The sequence below is a fragment of the Fukomys damarensis genome, unplaced genomic scaffold, assembly GCF_012274545.1.
Source record: "Fukomys damarensis isolate Sample0158 unplaced genomic scaffold, DMR_v1.0_HiC HiC_scaffold_26, whole genome shotgun sequence".
In the NCBI taxonomy this organism is placed as follows: domain Eukaryota; kingdom Metazoa; phylum Chordata; class Mammalia; order Rodentia; family Bathyergidae; genus Fukomys; species Fukomys damarensis.
The window spans coordinates 25,180,058-25,192,534 of record NW_022900938.1 but is presented as its reverse complement, the minus strand read 5'-3'; the positions used below and the strand labels follow the sequence as shown (position 1 = coordinate 25,192,534).

The following is a 12,477-nucleotide window of genomic DNA, read 5'->3' as shown; positions in this document are numbered from 1 at the left end:
CCTTTAGCCCTTTTCTTCCTATTTCACATTGACAATTATACCATAAGGATCTTATGTACTATTAGTTTATTCACACCAGAGAAACTATTCAGTATTTACACATGTGTGACTTATTTATTTTGTGTTTTTATTGTAGAAATATGTATTTGTGTAACTGTGTAGTCACTGGTGGTTAGAAAAGGAGAGGGAGGAAAGTTTTACTGTTTCTATATATTATACTATTAAATGGTTCACACAGTTTTATCTGAAAATAGGTGGATGCAGAAACCTGGATACCTCTTAAACTTTTTAAGCAGTTTTTAGGTTAAAAGACCCTTTTCCAGCAATTGTCTCATCAGAAGCTCAAGCTAAATATATTAAACACAAAGGTTTGTTTTTCTTTGATCTTTTTTGTGTCCTTGAATCTTATCCATCATAAATAAAGTAAAAAGCAGAGTTTAATGAATGCCTGTGTCCTACCAATTAAATGGCTAGTCTTGTTTTAGTTATGCCTTAACCCAGTGGTGGTGAACCTATGGCATGCACATTGTTTGTTATTTTAAGATGAGATGTTAATGTATGAATTTTTGTTTTTAAATTAAAACCTCAGTATTTAGGTTTTTTTGAAACAGTCTCACTATGTAGCTCAGGCCAGTCTTGAACTCGCAGAGATTGAGGCTGGCCTCGAATTCACAGCAGTTCTCCTGCCTCAGACTCCCATGTGCTGGGATTATGGGAGTGCGCTTCCATACCCCTCTAGTATTTAGGTTTAATTGAAGTGTTGTCACTTTGCAATAAATAAGGGGATTTTGGATTGCAGTTTAGGTATTCATCTCTAAAAGATTCACCACCACTAACCTATACCCTCTTCCTTCCATCCCTTGGTGATTTTTTTATTTTTATTTGATTTTTTTATTTTTTTGGTACTGGGAACTCGGGACCTTATGCTTGGGAGGCAGGCGGTGGAACCACTGAGCTAAATCTCCAGCCCCATCCCTTGGTGATTTTGAAGCAAATCCAAGACATCATATATCACCTTATGTATATATTCTTCATATATATATACACACATACATATACATATATATATAGATAGATATATAAAATGTAAAGATTTTTTTGAGGGAGATTAATACCAATGTGTCTTTTACTGTAATAAATTTTTAAAATTTTAATCATTAACTATATATTTTTATCTCTCTGTATATACTTTTTTCTGAATAGCTGCATAGCTCTTACCACATTTTCAAAAGGATCTTGATCCCTAGAAAGCTAATTATATATTCTCCAGAGAACTCTTGGCCATAGGCAAATAGTTCTAGAGTAGGGAGAGCAGTAAGGAGATTGCATTTGCAGCTGCAGAATCAGCAGATTATAGTAGGATGAGGAATCAGATAGTGTGCAGAGAGAATTGTTAGGAGTTAATGGGGCAATAAACAACATATATGTGAAGGTAGTTCAAAGGAATTGCTTATTGTTTTCAAGATAGAAGAGTTGTGAACGTGTTTACAAATTTGCCTTTCTCCATTCTTCACTTAATAACTTCTTGTGATCTGTTACTGTAAGTGATGCCTTCTCCTGGAATCCTTTCTCTTAGTATCCTTTGTTCTCTTTCCTGTTATAATTTGCCCCTACTTCTGACCCTTGTCTTTTTGTCATAATAGATGTTCTTCAGTTTTTTCCTCTATAGATGCTCAGATCCTCCAGGACCGGAGCCATCTTCATAAAACCCTCAGTAAACATTTGCAGAATGGAATGGATGTATTAAAAATTCAGTCGTCTTACTTTCTGCTAAATCGCTTATTTTCCAATTTGAGATTCAAGAAAACTATGATTTTTATTTGAATCTTTAGATCTTATATTGTGATCACTTCTTTATTATGTTCTTTGAGAATGTTGGCAGTTTATTAGAAACAAAATTCAATTATTTGAAGTATACCCAAGGGCACAGCATTAACTACCTTACTAGTTGTTAGAGGAACTTGGAATCTTTTGTTGGTTCTATTTTGATTAAGGCAATTAAAATCTCATTAAGCTGTTTGGGCTCTTTACTCATCAAAGAGAAAAAGGACTGCAGCTTATCACACAGAAAAACACATAACAAACTTAATTTTTAGTGTAGATCAGAATTCTTGGAGAGGTTGAGAACACATGTAAGTTAGGAACTCTAGGTCCTAAAAAGGAAACTAAAAAGATTTGATGTTTGCATGTAGTATATGCAAAATACTCTTTGGTGACATTGGAATAGTATATTCAAAATTTCATGGTAATTTTTGGAAAAGAATAAAATATCTATTACCTATTTCTTACATACTTTTTTGCCTAGGGGTTTTATCATTTTAACTTGTACTCTTATCTTGTCCTAGAAGAAATTTTCAATGTTTTGTGTTATTTTAACTCTAAAGCAATTTTTGGCAAAAGAACTTATAGAAACATCTGAATCATATTTGTATTCGTTTTTTGTTTGTTTTTTGTTTTTTGAGACAGGGTCTCACTTTATAGTTCAGGCTGGCCTCAAACTCGCAGCAGTCCTCCTGCCTCTGCCTCCTGAGTGCTGGGATTACAGGCATGAGCCACCACGCCCGGCTATCATATTTCTATTCTTATTTGTCAGCTGTACTAAGCATGGTACCTGTAGACAAGCAAGTAAATAAATGAATGTGTTTAATAACTTTTTCTCCAGGAGACTGCTCATTCCTTGGAAAACTCAACACAAATTCAAAAGTGAATACCCTCCTGGGCCAGGGATTTAGCTCAGTGGTTCTGCTGCCTACCTCACAAGTGCAAGGATTTAAGTTCAATCCCTGGTGTCCCTCCAAAAAAAAAATATATGTGTGTGTGCATATATATATATATATATACATTAGCTGAATAACATATAGATTTGTTACTTTTATAGTGATGAAATCACTTAATTGTAAGATTTCTGTATGCTATTTATAATGGTTTACTCAGTTTCTGTTGGTTTGATTTGACAGTCAAGCCCTTGTTCCAGTTAGGGTTAATACAGAGATATTGGTGGTCAAAGGCACAACTTTCAGTAGAATATGAATAAGTTATAGATTGTACTTTTACTAAATGAAGTATACAGACTTTTTAATAATGTAGTGTTGTATCCTTGGAATTTGCTGAGTTGATCTTAAGCATTCTCACTGCACACGCAAAGATAATTATGTGAGGCAATGGATATATTAATTAGCTTGATTGTAGCAATCATTTTTAATATATACTTATATCAAAATATCAGGTATACTTTGAATATATACAGTTTTTGTCGGTTATTCCTTAGCAAAGCTGGAGGTGGGGGAAGATTAGTCTGGCTGTAATAAAGAAAGTAGCTTGCAGGTGTCTAAAAAGTGAAACAGATAATTAACTCTGCAGAAAACAATTTCAATAAAGAAAGCCTACTTGCGAGGTTGTACTAAAGCTGGCTTCAGGGGACTTGGATTTTGGAAGAGGATCTGCCATTTTTAAAACTAGTGAGAATCACTATCCTAATCTGTTTGTACAAACAATGTGCTTTGTACTGAACATACTTTTTTTTTTCTGCCTGGAAGTCTAGAATTGTTTTATGTGCTAGACAGAGAGTGCTTGAAAAACCTGCGCCTGGGCATTGGCTGAGATTCCTGGTATACATTTCACCTGAGCTTCTACTAGGAAAGTGGACTCTGAAAATTTCTTCTGGATTTCACCCAATGTCCCATTTCCCTTTGCTGATTTTAACTTGTATCCTTTTGATGTCATAAATCATAGTTTTTAGAATGGCTTTATACTGAGTCTTATGAATTCTAGTGAATCATCAAACCTGAAAGTGGTCATGGAGACCCAAGTAGTCTGGGATTATAGTTCTAGACAAAAAAACGAAAGTAGTCTGGTCTAGGTTGTTGGGACTGATATGAGAGATATTTAAAAAGTAGAATTGATACAACTGGGTGATTATTTTCATGTAGAAAGAAAGAGACAGAAATGTATCAAGAACATTTATACATTTCTTACTCCAGCAACTGATTAAATGAAAATACCCATTTCCTGGGAGAGTGGGATAATATAATAGAAAGAATACTGAATCTGAAGAAAAATCAAATGGATTCAAGTTTAGAATCCTGAATGCTTATTTGCTTTGCTATCACAAGCACACCTTTCTGAAACTCAGTTGTCCAGTTGAGACTGTTGTGAGGATTGAGTGAGACATTTGAGAAAGATTTTAAGTTATTAAATAAATATAAAATTTAATTATAGTCATGAAGCTCACATTTATTAAGTACTTAATATGTTCCAGAAGTGCCAGCCACTTTATTATTATTATTACTGTTTTGTATTGCTGTAATTTTGACTGAATTCTGAAACTCAATTAGTAATAATACTAGGATTTCTTTCTTTAACTTTGTAAGATCTATATTATGTTTTTTATAGTATACTGTTCTTGCTAAGATCTTTCTCATATTAAAGGTCAGTGTTATGTTGGTTTTAACACAAACTCTCAAATGTTGACCTGCAACCAGTGAGAGTATTTGCCAATGTTTCACAAGAGCTTGAACTTCAGTCTTTTGAAAGAGACACACTTTTTGCTCTGCTAAGTGCCTTTAATTTACATTCTGTGGATGGATAGAACTTTGCTTTCATAATTTCAGATCCACTGGGAAGCAAATATAACATATTTTTAATTTATTAACTAAGTGTTGAACAAAAGCAAATTACATGTGCGAGGAAAGGCATATATTTGTGAAATTATCTTGTGTACAATATGTCTGTATTCTAAGGAAATAATGATGTTCTTTTTCTCTTGTAGAACACTTCACCTGCATTGTGAAGGTGCTTTTTACCCTACTGTACACTCAGGCTCTTGCAGCACTTTCAGTTAAATGCAGTGAGGAAGACAGATCAACCTGGAAACATGTGGGAACTCGGAAAAAGGTTAGTCTCTTTTCTGAGTTTGTCATTTAGTGGCTTGGGGAACACATTTAAATTGAGGATATGATTGAATGAGAGTCGGTGTTTAAAGGCAAAATGAGTTTATGGTATTTTAATTGGAAATTGATCTTAGGCAGGTTGAAATCCAGTTTTTCCAACACCATTTATTTGGCTAAAAAAAATTAAATACGTTTCTTTGCATAATTAGGCCTTCTGCATCTGTTTCTAAAAATTTGGCATTTATCTCTTTAAATTTGAGCAGTTTCTTTTCACTGCAAGCCTTATCCTTAGAGAAGTTATAAACATTGTGTCATTTCAGTGACTATAGTGATGAAATGCCTGTAGGTTTACCTATTTCATTTTTCAGTCATTTTTTTCTTTTTTGTCTCTATCCCCAGTCACCATCCAAAGGTGGCTTTTTGATTCAACATTTTTTTTATACTGGGAATTGAACCCAGGGCTGTGTGCATACTGGTAGGCACTCTAACACTAAGCCTTCATCACTTGTAAATTTAAAAGTTCTAGCTATTTTTTTTTCCCCCTTGTCCTTAGCTGATTCTTGGATAATTTTGCCTTCTGTAGTTAACTTTATTTTTTTATGATTTTAAATTTTTTTCTGAATGCTATCTAATCTGATATTTGGATTATTAGTATTCAAATAGAATTATAATAAAGTACATTGTATTTTTATATTGTGTCACTTTTTTGGGGGGGTACATTTTAGGTATACAATACAGTTACATTCATTATTGGGATCTTGTACCTTTATATGACAGGTGGTCTTGGTTCTCATTTTTTCCCCTTGTCCCTGCCCTCCCTTCACCCCCTCCATCTCCTCACCATTTACAAATACTTTATTTCCATTTTTTTCATTTTCTCATATTTTTTTCCCTTATTTCCTTTCCCCTACCCTTCCCACTTTCCCTACACCTTTAGCCCTTTTCTTCCCATTTCACAATGTCAGTTATCTCATTAGGATCTTATGTACTATTACAGTTTATTCACACCAGAGAAACTATTCGGTATTTACACATGTGTGACTTATTTATTTCACTTAGGAGTATATCCTGAATATGTATCCATTGTCCTATGAATCTAATTTCTCATTCTTTATGGCTGAGCAGTATTCCATTTTATAAAAAAAAAACACATCTTCTTTATCCAGTCTCCAGCTGATGGGCAAATGGGCTGTTTCCACATTTTAGCTATTACAGACTGTGCTGCTATAAACATAGCAGTGCATATATCACTGTGGTATGATTCTTTTAATTCTTTTGGAAAGATACCCAACAGAGGGATGGCTGGGTCCAATGGAACCTGTAGTCCCAGCTCTTTGAGGTATCTCCATATTGATTTCCATAGTGGTTGTCCCAGTCTGCACTCCCACCAACAATGGAAAAGAGTTCTTTTCTCCCCACAACCCCACCAACATTTGCTATTGGTTGATTTCTTGATAGCAGCCATTCTTTGTGGGGTGAAGTGGAATCTCAGTGTTGTTTCATCTGCATCTCTCGAATGACCAGTGATGTGGAACATTTTTTCACATATTTACTTGCTGCTTTTACTTCTTTGTCTGAGAAATGACTGTTCATTTCAGGTACCCATTTTTGATTCAGATCTTTATATTTGGGGGGACTAATTGTTTTGAGTTCTTTATATATTCTAGATAATAGTCCTTTGTCTGAGGAGCAGCTGGTAAAAATTTTTTCCCACATTGTAGGTTGTCTCTTAGTTGATGGTTTCTTTTGCAGTGCAGAAGATTTTTAATAAGATGAGATCCCAGTTGTTGATTCTTTCTGCTAGTTCCCGTGCTACTGAGGATTTGTTCATAAAGTCTTTTCCAATGCCAAATGTCTTCAAGAGTTCTGCCTAACTTATCTTCCAGCAAGTTTAGTGTTTCTGTTTTAGTATTTAGATCTTTAATCCACTTGGATTTTAATTTGTGTCATTGTTTAAATGTTTTATTAGTATGCTGTCATGAAAAATTATACACTTAAAATTTGCTGATATAATTTGGTTCTAAATATATTCATTTAAGGATATGCTAAAATGAGAACTTGATAGAATTAAACAATTGTAGAATTGTGATGAAAGGAACATGATGTAATCTAATTTAGGTAACATGTCAGTTTTCTTTCTCAAATTCCTAGTTGATAGCTGCTTTTAGAAACATGTAATAGCATACTATGAGCCATGTTCTTATCAGAACATAAATTACAATTATATCAGCCTAAAACTGTATAAATTACTTTAGTGAATACGAACAAAAATTACGATGAATTGGGCCAGGGATTTAGCTCAGTGGTTCCACTGCCTGACTTGCAAGAGTAAGGTCTCAAGTTTGATCTGTGGTACCAAAAAAAAAAAAAAATTATGGATGGTTTATCATGTTATTACCTTTTTCTACAGTAAATCTAAACATTTAGATACATAATGATGAATAGCAATAGGTGTATTTATGATTAATAAAATATATCATTGTGGCTTTGATAAGTACTTAGACTTTTACACAATTGATTTCTCCTTTACTTTCATTTTCTTATTATTTACTTTTTTAAAAATCCCCTTTCCCTTCTTCTGTACCTTTCTTTAGTGAATCTTACTCTATCATTCCATCTCCGTAATTCATTATGTTTAGGTATGGTAATTCTAGGGAAATGTACTTGCCAGATTTAATCTCAGAGCAATAAAAATACAGGTGCCATGTATTTTTTTGAAAGGATATTAGAATTAATTTGAAATGAGGTTAGTTCTGCTGGAAAAATCATTATCAGTCAAATGTAAGTTGCATTCTTTTAGTCTGTAGTATTTCTGCTGAGTCTTGATACCAGAATTTCTTAATCTGGTGTCCTTAGGTGGGTTTTGTTTGTTGGAGGAGAGATAGTAGTATCCAGAATATACTAAAAGGGCCTGTTCCCCCATAGTTTGAAAAGCACTCTAATTTGTTTATGTCTGCAGTACATAATGATCACGTTCTTCATGGGGAGTTGGTATATGTACATAACCCATCTCAATTCTTTCTTTCTTTTTTTTTTTTCCTTTGTTACTGGGGATCTGACTTGGGCCCTTGCAAGGCAGGCGGCAGAACCACTGAGCCAAACCCCCAGCCCCACATCTCAGTTCTTTTTTTTTCTTCCCTTCCCCTTTTGCTTCCCTGTTTCTATCTCTTGATCCTTTCCCATTTGAGAAAGATCTACCTCCCTATTTCTTTTTGTTTGTTTGGTACCGGGGATTGAACTTGGGTCCTTGTGCTTGCAAGGCAGGCCACCAAACCACTGAGCTAAATCCCTGGCCCCCATCCCTATTTCTTTTTAATCAATCTTTTATTTTTCTCTTTATTTATATATTGGGCTTCTCATATAAAAGAAACCATATGATATGTAAGCTTGTGTATCTGATTTATTTCACATAACATTATGGTCTCAGGTGCAATCATTTTCTACAAATGCAATTTATCCTTCTTTATGGCAGAGTAGTAGTCCATTATGTATAAATACATTTTCTTTATCCACTTGTCTGTTGCTTGTCATATGTACAATAATTGCTTAAAATGTATTTGATAGATTTAAAAGCTAGTTATCACTCAGTAAATTACGTGAGTGTCCTGAACACAAAGCCATGTTCTTTGAAATACTTTTATGTTGCTATATTCTATAAATCTTTAACTCAAAAGAATATCCTAAATTTAGAGAAACTTTAGCTATATTGTATATTTGAGACTCTTAAATGTGTAACATTTATTAATAAATAATAAATCAATGGTTCTTTTTAAAAAATTTTTCTGCATTTTGAGTTTAGCTGAACTCTGCTTAAGTTACTTGATTAAATCTTTTTTTAAAAATATAACATGTTGCTATTTTTGTATGAGTAGGGTATTGATTCTTGTCGAATATATGTAACTCATAGGTCTTCATATTTAGCAAGTGATCATCTTGTTAAGTAGACAAGCATGGAGTGAAATACATGGCTTAAGGAGAGCAGTAGCAATGGTTAGGGACATTTTTATAGTTTACAATCAGGGCATAACACCACTGCTGAGTGAATATAGCAGAAAGTAGAGGAGTAATTTAAAATTATATAAGTAATTATTTATCAAAAAGGACATACCCAATAAAGTACCAAAGTCAAAAGCTTTGATATTATCAAAATAAATTCCATCCGTTAGTCAGCAGGCCTTTATTGCTTAGATTTTTTTGTATGAAGAGGAATATGTGGAAGATAGCATAATTTCTGACATTTGGAAATTTACAGTCAAGTTAAAAAGAATATAATAACACGGATGAAGCAATAATGAACTATAGAAAGACCGAGTATCATCAGATAACCAATTATGTGGTCTAGATTATTAGTGTCATAAAAGTTTAGGATGAACTTGTATTCAGTGGTGTTTACTCAATTCTTTATGTGAGTGTGTGTGTGTGTGTGTGTGTGTGTGTGTGTGTGTGTGTGTATGTATATGTATATAGTTAAAATGGTCATAGTGGCACGTGCCCAGCTCTTGGAGGCTTAGGCAGGAGGAACACTGAATTTGAGGCCAGCCTGGGCTACATAGTGAGCTCAAGGCCAGCCTGAACTACAAGGCCAGATCCTGTCTGCACACACACACAGAAGTATAGTTAATAAGTTTAGTAAATGGGCTAAAGGGAGGGCAGGGACAAGGGGAAAAAAGGAAAACCAAGACCTGTCATGTAAAGGTACAAGATCCCAATAATGGATGTAACTATTGTATACCTAAAATGTACCAATAAACTCAATGAGGAAAAAAAATAAGTTTAGTAAATGACATCATAACAAAGTTATTACTTTATCCTATTTTACTTTGTATATTATACTGTAATATTTCACTGAATATCAAATGAGGTGTATTTCTTTATGTGTAAAGATTTTATTGAAAACCAAGTAGTAAGCTTGTGTTACAATCCATAATTTAATGTAATTATCTGTATATTCTGTAATACATATAGTCCTAATTTATTTTCATAGTATATTATTATTTGTTTTTGTTTTTTTGGTTTCTTTTTTGATACCAGGGATCGAACTCAGGTCCCTGCGCTTGCAAAGCAGGTACCAGAACCACTGAGCTAAATCCCTGACCCATATAGTATATTATTTTTAACAAATACTCTTTCAAGGAAATTGAAGGAAGTTGCAAAGTAAAAAAAACTTTTTGTTATTCATATAGATTTTCTTATATGCATATGTAATTTGCACCACTGTAAAAAATACATACATTCTTTTAGATCACATTATAAACATTTTCCATGTAGTTCGAATTTGTCATATTCAATGCCTATGAAAAATATTCTGTTGAGTTCATATTCCATAATTTAGTTAGCTGCCTCATTTTTGTTGTCTTTTCTAACTTTCTTTGTGGTTATCATGTTAAAATGACTGTCTTGCACATATGGCTCTTTAAAAAGTAGTTCCTTGGGATGAATTAAAGGCATGATTTACATATGTTAATTTGCTTATGGTTTAAAGACCTGTGTACTAGCTTTGACCACCTACACAATTTCACTATGAATACAGAATTGTATACTTTTACCCAGATTTCAAAGAATTCAGGCTCATATACTTGAAATAATATAACCATTTTACTCTTTTAAAAACATTATTTCCAATGTAATTTTTTTGTAATTTTTCAGTGATCCATGTAACTAATACCCTAATTTTTTTCCAGAACACATGTGATGCTGAAAAGTCTTATGAAGTATTATTGAACTTTGTTGTAAGCGAACTATCTAAAGGAAAATTATACCATGAAGAAGGGACTCAAGAGTGTACAATGGTATGCTTTTACTAAGATCAGATATAAAAATTTTTGAGCAAATGTAAATTTTTATTGCCTTTATAATGTAATTTTAAAAATAGATCTATTATAGAGTGAATTGTTCAATTTTCTTTTTTAACTTTAGATTAGTCCTGTTGCTTGGTCTCCTGAATCCATGGAAAAATACTTACAAGACTTCTGCTTACCTTTCCTTAGAATCACCAGCCTTCTTCAGCACCATCTTTTTGGGGAAGATTTACCTAGTTGCCAGGTATAATTTGGAGTACAAAGTAGGGAGCCTTGTTTACAATAAACTAATTTTTAAAATTATTGATATATTGTTTAATAATTATGTTGATACATATAAATGACAAATGGTAGTCTACCTCAAAGGAACAAATATTTATAATAGTATTTCTGTGTTGTTAGTATTCACTCATTTATGGTAGTACTACCAGTATTGAATATTTGAGCAGTTTTGGGTTAAATCAGTGATAATTCTTGACTAATGCTTGAATAAGATCATAATATTCAGTATAATAATGTTATTACTAACATCATTTGCTTTTAATATCCTTTTAAATAATTTATTGTTCAGAAAACCGGTTGTTTGAAAATGTGACAGCATCTTTATGATTTTTTTTGTAACAGTAAAATATTTGATGTGTAGCTAATTGTGTTAAAACTTGTATGAATAAATTATTACTGGTTTAATTATTTCACAGAACTGTGGTTGTGAATAAGCAAGAAAGTAATGTGGTAAGAAATCAGAAGATAAGTAAACCTAAACTGTGTTTATGCAATATGAGCTTGCCTTGTATCCATTCAGTTCTAGGAATTAGGACATTTACAATACTTAATGGCCTTTGAACCCTGAAGTATATCAGAATTAAACAGTTTTAATTCCTTTGTCCTAAATGATTGACTATTTCATTATATAGTTGGATTCTTTGGTTTTATCAAGTACTTCAAAATAAACTGCATATTTATCACCAGAACATTCTATTTAGGTGCTTAAGATAGCGAACAAATATTCTTATTAGATACTTTCTTTCACAGGTTTTTTAATTATTATTTTAACTTTCAAAAAGTGTATTTCCTTCAGGCAGATGAGCATCTTTAAGCATGAAGATTACCCAAATGAAATCAACTTCCTTTATTAACTCTACTTTCTTCCCATTTAAAGGCTATTGGTTGTGGTTCTTTCCATTCTTGCTTGTTATTTATCTTTATTAAAGTATATTTTTCCCTATAATTTGGGAAATATCCTGAGGCAGAAGCTCATGGACTGAATGTTGAAAGCGATGCCTGTGCGGGGGTAGCAAGGAGGAAGCGCACTGTATCGAATGCATGAAAATAGTGTCAGAGAAAGAATCAGAGAGAGATTAAAATGAAATTGTAGTGGATCTTGAATTAAACATGAGGGAGTTTGGACCACTGGAAGAGTTTGGACAAAAATATGATGTGATTCAAATTTTCAGGATAAAACTTCATTGTACTTTAAGACAGATTTTGGGTTGTGAGGAATTGAAGGATTGTGAATGAAAAGACAATTTGGAGAAGGACATGCTAAGGATAAAAGAGGATAGGGAATGATTTGAGATTTCAGAGATAGAATAGCCAGGATTTGGAATGAAAATACTTTTCATATATTCAAACTGAGGGACTTGTTGGATCATTTAAGAGGATCTACTCAATTTAAGTGAGAAAAGTGGGGCTTTCATTAGAAGTTTGTTGTCTGTTTAGATTCCTATCATAGCAGTGGTGCTGTGCCTGCCTTGCAAGCACAAGGTCCTTAGTTCAATCTCTGGTACCAA

General features: G+C 33.1%; 1 protein-coding gene across 1 annotated transcript in view; it reads left to right on the top strand.

Moving 5' to 3' along the window:
- Nucleotides 1-12,477, top strand: part of Ubr3 (ubiquitin protein ligase E3 component n-recognin 3) — a 188,905-nt gene that overhangs the window by 168,590 nt on the left and 7,838 nt on the right. Inside the window, exons 35-37 of the mRNA XM_033756366.1 lie at nucleotides 4,769-4,893; nucleotides 10,571-10,678; nucleotides 10,806-10,931. Of these exons, the coding sequence (XP_033612257.1) occupies nucleotides 4,769-4,893; nucleotides 10,571-10,678; nucleotides 10,806-10,931 (359 nt within the window). The remainder of the gene's footprint in view (nucleotides 1-4,768; nucleotides 4,894-10,570; nucleotides 10,679-10,805; nucleotides 10,932-12,477) is intronic.